Genomic DNA, 6,000 nt, shown 5'->3' with positions numbered 1-6,000 from the left:
TTGCCCAACCTTCCTTCCAAGGAGTGGCTGGTGGGTTTGAACCGCCAGCCTTCTGGTGAGCAGTCAAGTGCCTTAGGCACTATGCTACCAGAGCTCCTTATAGTAGGCATTATTATTATTTTGTTTATTAAGTTTTTTAATACGAAAACCAATAAAAACAAATACACATGCTTGCTTTTCTCCTTTTTGTAACACATACTGTAACGTGTTATGTACAATAATCTATACCTTTTTTTACTTAATATATATTGGAGACCTGTCTCTATTAGTCCATACCAAAAAAACCCTTTTTGTCTTTGAGTTGATTCCAACTCATAGTGACCCTGTTCGACAGACCCTGTTCCACTGGGTTTCCAGGGCTATAAATCTTTATGGAAGCAGGCTACCGAATTTCTGCCATAGAGCGACTGGTGGGTTTGAACTTTTCATTTAGCATATAATCACTTAACCACTATACCACCACACATTATTGTGTACCAAAACCCACTGCCATTGAATTGATTCCGACTCATAGTGACCCCCATAAGTTTTCCAAGGTTATAAAACCGTACAGAAACAGACTGCCTCATCTTTCTCCTGTGGAGTGGCTGGTGGGTTCAAACTGGCAACTCTTTGATTAGCATCCAAGTGTCTTAACCACAGTGTCACCAGAGCTCCTAACATTAGTACATAGAGAGGTTAATACTTCTTTTACATCTGTATTTATGCTGAATGAGCTCTGGTGGCCCAGTGCCAAAGGCATTTGACTGATAACCATAAGGTTGGGGGTTCAAATCCACCAGCCATGCCATTGGAAGGAAGATGAGACTTGCATAAAGATTTACTACCTTGGAAACCCAGTGGAGGTCTCTATAAGTTGGAATCGAATCAATGACAATGGTTTTGGTTTTATATTTACACTGTGAATGTACTACAAGTGTATTTAAGTAGTCACTTATTGAACATTTGGTTGTTTCCAATTTCTTTCTCTTGGCAGTGAATAACTTTTTATATATTTGTATTCTTTATATTTATCAATAAAGTAAATATTTGGTTGGCTGGAAAAGCATAACATCTTTGACTCCTAGACTAGCACGGGTCTGTGGAGATTAATATTCACAGAGCACTTACTCTGTGGTAGGCAATGCTGTAAGCATTTATGTGTTTTTATTTCATTTAGTTTTCACAGATATTTCTGATTGTCAATTGATTGTAAGGCACCACCCTCCCATACACATTTTAGCATCATTGAAATGGGAAAATGCCTTATAATTGCTGTTGACCAGATAGAAGTCATGGCATAGTTATCATTGCCTATTGATGCAACAAAAATTGCAAAAGGGATTTTAGTAACTTGGAAGAAATATTCTGCCAGTGGAGAAGCATATAACAAATGCTGCATCACTAGTGAATACTCTTCATGGCACAGATAACAGTATTGTGTGCATAAACACAAATATTGGTGACTCTGAATCGAAAAATAAGAATTATGCAAAGAAGTTGCAGAAATTCCTTACTGTATTTCATTTGTATTTTCTTATTTATGTTTGTCTCAGTGATAAATGAAAAAAAATTTAGTTTTAAAATGTAAAAGTTTCAATTAGTTAAAATAAGTAAATTCCATGAAATAAGAAAGCACTTTTTCAAAATTGAATTGGCATTGTTTTATCTTTCTTAGTGGTAATTAATGATATCTCTAATAATCTGTGGCATTCTAGATTTAATAAAATACTGAGTTATGAGCTCTTGTGGTGTAGTACCTAAGGCATTTGACTGCTAACCAGAAGGCTGGCGATTCAAACCCACCAGCCACTCCTTGGAAGGAAGATTGGGTAGTCCACTTCTGTAGTGATACTGGCACGGAAACCCAAGGAGGGGTCGCTATGAGTTGGATCCGACTCCATGGCAGTGGTTGCATTGTATTTGCATGATTATCCAAATCCCAGCGGTTTAATCCTAGAATTTTTAACCATTACTTCATGCTTTCCTACTGTGTGTGCATGTTCACTTAGTTGTCAGCTATAACTGTTTATCACCTCAGAACATACCTCAAAAATTCCTCCTATAAAGGTATAGGAAAATTGAGATTTGTTCACTGTTATAAAGACCTTACCATCTTCTGGAAGAGAGTCCAGTGTTCATTAAGAAATTGGTGAATAATACAAATTGGTATTTAAGACCTAAATTTTGTAGTTCATTGTAAAAGAATTATACTGATGCAGAAAAAGGATGAGTTAGTCAAACTTGAAGTGCTTAGGAAAGAGTTATATACTAGAGCCAGCATGGATGCATGAGTAATATTTAAATAGTTTAAAGGGATAAAGCTGCCAGGAGAAAGTAGAAGTGAAGACAAGACTTTTTGTCATAGAGCAAACTAGCCTGAAAGAGCAGTTGGGAGAACTAAGTTTTCACAGGAATCATGGGACCATTTTATGTAGTGCTTTGAAAAAAAATACAGAAAAATAAAGGTAAGATGTAGTCAGCAGTAAAGAGTGAGTGAAAAAGCTTTTGAACTTAGAAGTCAAATGTCTTTATCTCGATTAGAATGTCTTAAGAGAGAAAAGGTCAAGGACAGATCAGTTAGTAAATGTGTAAGTAATAATATGAGCATGATACCTTGAAAGATTTAGAGTGATGACAAACAATGGGAATAGTGATGAAAGATAGATAATGATAAGATTTTTGTCAAAGAATTGGCTTAACTTGGTAATTTGTTTTACATAGAAAATGATTACTTGGTTACTGTCAGATAATTTAAGTTTTAATTACAGGTCACAATCTGAATAGTAGTATTCTTTTAAAAGTAAAGATTTTGTAGGAGGAGTTTGATGGAGAAAATGATGGGTTCAGATGTGAACATATTTAGGGTGATATTAAATAGGCAACTGAAGTTAATCTATAATTTTTTCAAGATGTGAATAGTAAGTGCAAAGGCAGAGATTTAGATTGATAATTGCTTGATTAAAGAATTTTGGAAAATCTTTAGTTTGCAAAGTTGGATATCAAAGAAATAAGATATTACTTGTTATATCCCAATTAAATGCATTTCTTCTCTAGACTCTGTTACGGCATGGTGCAAACCCAGACCTAAGAGATGAAGATGGGAAAACTCCATTAGATAAAGCTCGAGAAAGGGGCCATAGTGAAGTAGTGGCTATTCTTCAGTCTCCAGGTAAGTAATACTCTTTCTTTTTAAAACTTTTGTTACTTTTCAACTTTACTTCCATAGAAGAAGATTTTTGTAACTATATTAATCTTATACTAATGAATTATTCCTGTGATATCAGATATCTATCTATCTATCTATCTAAGGGTATATAAAGGAGCTCTGGTGGTATAGTGCCTAAGGCATTTGACTGCTAACCAGAGGGTTGGCAATTCAAACCTGCCAGCCACTCCATGGAAGGAAGACTGGGCAATCTAGTTTCGTAAAGATGTACCACCTTGGAAACCCAATGGGGGTTGCTGTGAGTCGGAATTGACTCGATGGCAGTAAGTTTGGTTTTTGTTTTATTTTGGTTTAAGGATATATAGTATATCCTTAAATGTGGTAAGCCTTTAATGTTATACTTTTCTGTTTTTTGAGGCTGTAGTTACATGAGTGCAGAATGATCATATCAGAAGTTCAAGGGGTATGAGAATGTCATATAAAGATTAGTTGTGTATTGTGTAGCTTAACCAAAAGTATAATTTTTCACTGAGTTGATGAATGTAGAGCCTCTGTTAAGTATTTTTTGAATTAAATGGAGTGTTCAAAATTATCCCTTTAATTTGTGATTCAGCTTATTGGAGGTGCTAGTGTTTAATATTCTACAAGCTTCTTGACAAATGCATTGTTCTAATTTCAGTTTAGTTATTATTGGCGATCATTATAGTTTGAATTTGGGTACATCTTTAGATTCTTTCCTTGAAAGAAAAAGTTGCCAAAAAATTATTTCATTGAAAAATACTTTATTTGTAGGTGATTGGATGTGTCCAGTTAATAAAGGAGATGACAAGAAAAAGAAAGATACAAACAAAGATGAAGAAGAATGTAATGAGCCCAAAGGAGATCCAGAAATGGCACCTATATACTTGAAAAGGTTACTGCCAGTGTTTGCACAAACATTTCAGCAAACTATGCTGCCTTCAATAAGGTAGTTATTCGTACTATTTGTATTTGTTATTTACATTTTGCCAGTTATATAGTTTTATTAATCCCCCCTTTCCAGAAGGATTTTGAAGTTTATTTTAATACTGAAAGGGTATAGTAAAATTAAAAATTAGATTGAAAATGGGAGAGCTGTCTTTTTCTTTTGATGATCTGACTTGAGAAGTGGAATAGTTTAGAAAATCAAAAGGATTGGATTTTTAACACTTTTTTTTTTTTTAAATAGCTTTCTCAATATCAACTCTGTGGACAATTTTAATAAGTATAGCAAACATTTACTGAGCTTCAGGGAGGCTTGATAATAGGATCAGTGCGAAATGGCCAGTGAAAGAGATATCTAGACAAATGAGACTTAGCTCTTGGCTCCAGTGAAAGAGATATCTAGACAAATGAGACTTAGCTCTTGGCTCTGCTTACTGTTGCAGGCTAGTGAGGAAGAAAGTAACAGGACAGTGGTAAGTGATAGAGTAGATCTGTAATACCTGTTCTTTGGAAACAGATGGTTTAACAATTGAGCTAGGAAAATTGGAGAAGATTTTATACAAAAGTGAAATTTAAAAGATACATACTATTTTCTAGGCAGACAGATTTGTAAGTATAGATGGGGAGTACAGTGTGCAAATTCACAAAAAGTATGAACCAATCCATCATCCTCTGGTCCTGATGGCTCACCCTTTTGTAGTTTGTTCATAGCCTGCTTTTTCTGAACATTTGTTGCCAGTACTTTAGGTCACACTACTATCACCTATGCTTTGACTACTACTTACTTTTTTTCTCTCTTGCTTCTCTGTAATCTGTTTGTACATATTGGACAGACTTATTTTTTTAAACCATAATTGTGTCCTTGTTTTAAACCCTCCAACAACTTCCAGCTGGCCTTAGACTAAAACAGAACTCTTAACTTAGGCATACAAGATGTTACTTAAGCTCCACCAAACTTTCTCATCTCATTGAGCATTATATAACTCCTGACCCATTACACTACTATGCTAGCATTCTTTTTGTTTTTGAAACATACCTAATAAATTCCTACCTTAGGACTTTTCCATTTTTTTTTCTTCTGCTTGAAACTTTCTGTTGCCACAGCTTTTGAATGGCTGCTTCTTTCATATTCAGGTCTCAGTTCAAATATTATACCCACTGAATTGTCCACCTAATTAAAATTTACTCCACATCAATCATCCAGTTTTGTTGTTTTCACAGAGCTTATGCCATCTGAACTCCTGATATTTTCTGTTTGTTTGGGGTTATTGTCTGTCTTCCGACTAAAGTAAACTCAGTGAGAGCTGGCCTTACTTCTATACTGCTATATTCCTATAAAGGCAAAAAAGTATGGGATAGGATCTGACACTTAATAGATATGCAATAGATACTTACTAGATGATTGAAGAGAATATTTTGTCAGTAGTTTTAGGTATTTAGCTGTTGTTGCATTATGGGATATGTTTGGAAAGCTCAGTGAATAATGTTAAGAAGGTAGGCAGCAGAAGCCTTTTAATGGCCTATAAAGAATTTGTAGGCCGTGTTAATAAGTGTGGACTTTACCCTACTATTAGAGAAGGATTCTTAAACACTTGTGAGGAAATTTGACATAGGCAGATTTGTGGTTTTTAAAAATCACTTTTGCAGTTGGATAGAGAATTGGAGGAGGGCAAGAATGGAAGTAGACAATTTTATGGATCAATGGGACAAGATTTAAGGGTTAGTAATTGGATTATGTAAGGAGCTGTGGTGGCATAGTGCCTAAGGCATTTGACTGCTAACCAGAAGGCTGGTGGTTCTAAGCCACCAGTCAGTCCACAGAAGGAAGACTGGGGGATCTAGTTCCATAAAGATTTACTGCTTCAGAAACCCAAAGAGAGTCGCTGTGA

General features: G+C 35.2%; 1 protein-coding gene across 1 annotated transcript in view; it reads left to right on the top strand.

Moving 5' to 3' along the window:
- HECTD1 (HECT domain E3 ubiquitin protein ligase 1) overlaps positions 1–6,000 on the top strand; it is a 142,749-nt gene that overhangs the window by 62,126 nt on the left and 74,623 nt on the right. The window contains exons 6-7 of the mRNA XM_007938582.2: positions 3,037–3,151; positions 3,941–4,115. Coding sequence (XP_007936773.1) covers positions 3,037–3,151; positions 3,941–4,115 — 290 coding nt within the window. The remainder of the gene's footprint in view (positions 1–3,036; positions 3,152–3,940; positions 4,116–6,000) is intronic.

The sequence above is a fragment of the Orycteropus afer genome, unplaced genomic scaffold (genome assembly GCF_000298275.1).
Source record: "Orycteropus afer afer isolate SDZICR_OR568_19922 unplaced genomic scaffold, OryAfe1.0 scaffold00051, whole genome shotgun sequence".
NCBI lineage: Eukaryota > Metazoa > Chordata > Mammalia > Tubulidentata > Orycteropodidae > Orycteropus > Orycteropus afer.
Note: the sequence above shows the minus strand (reverse complement) of the source record. Positions and strands in the feature narration are given on the sequence as shown.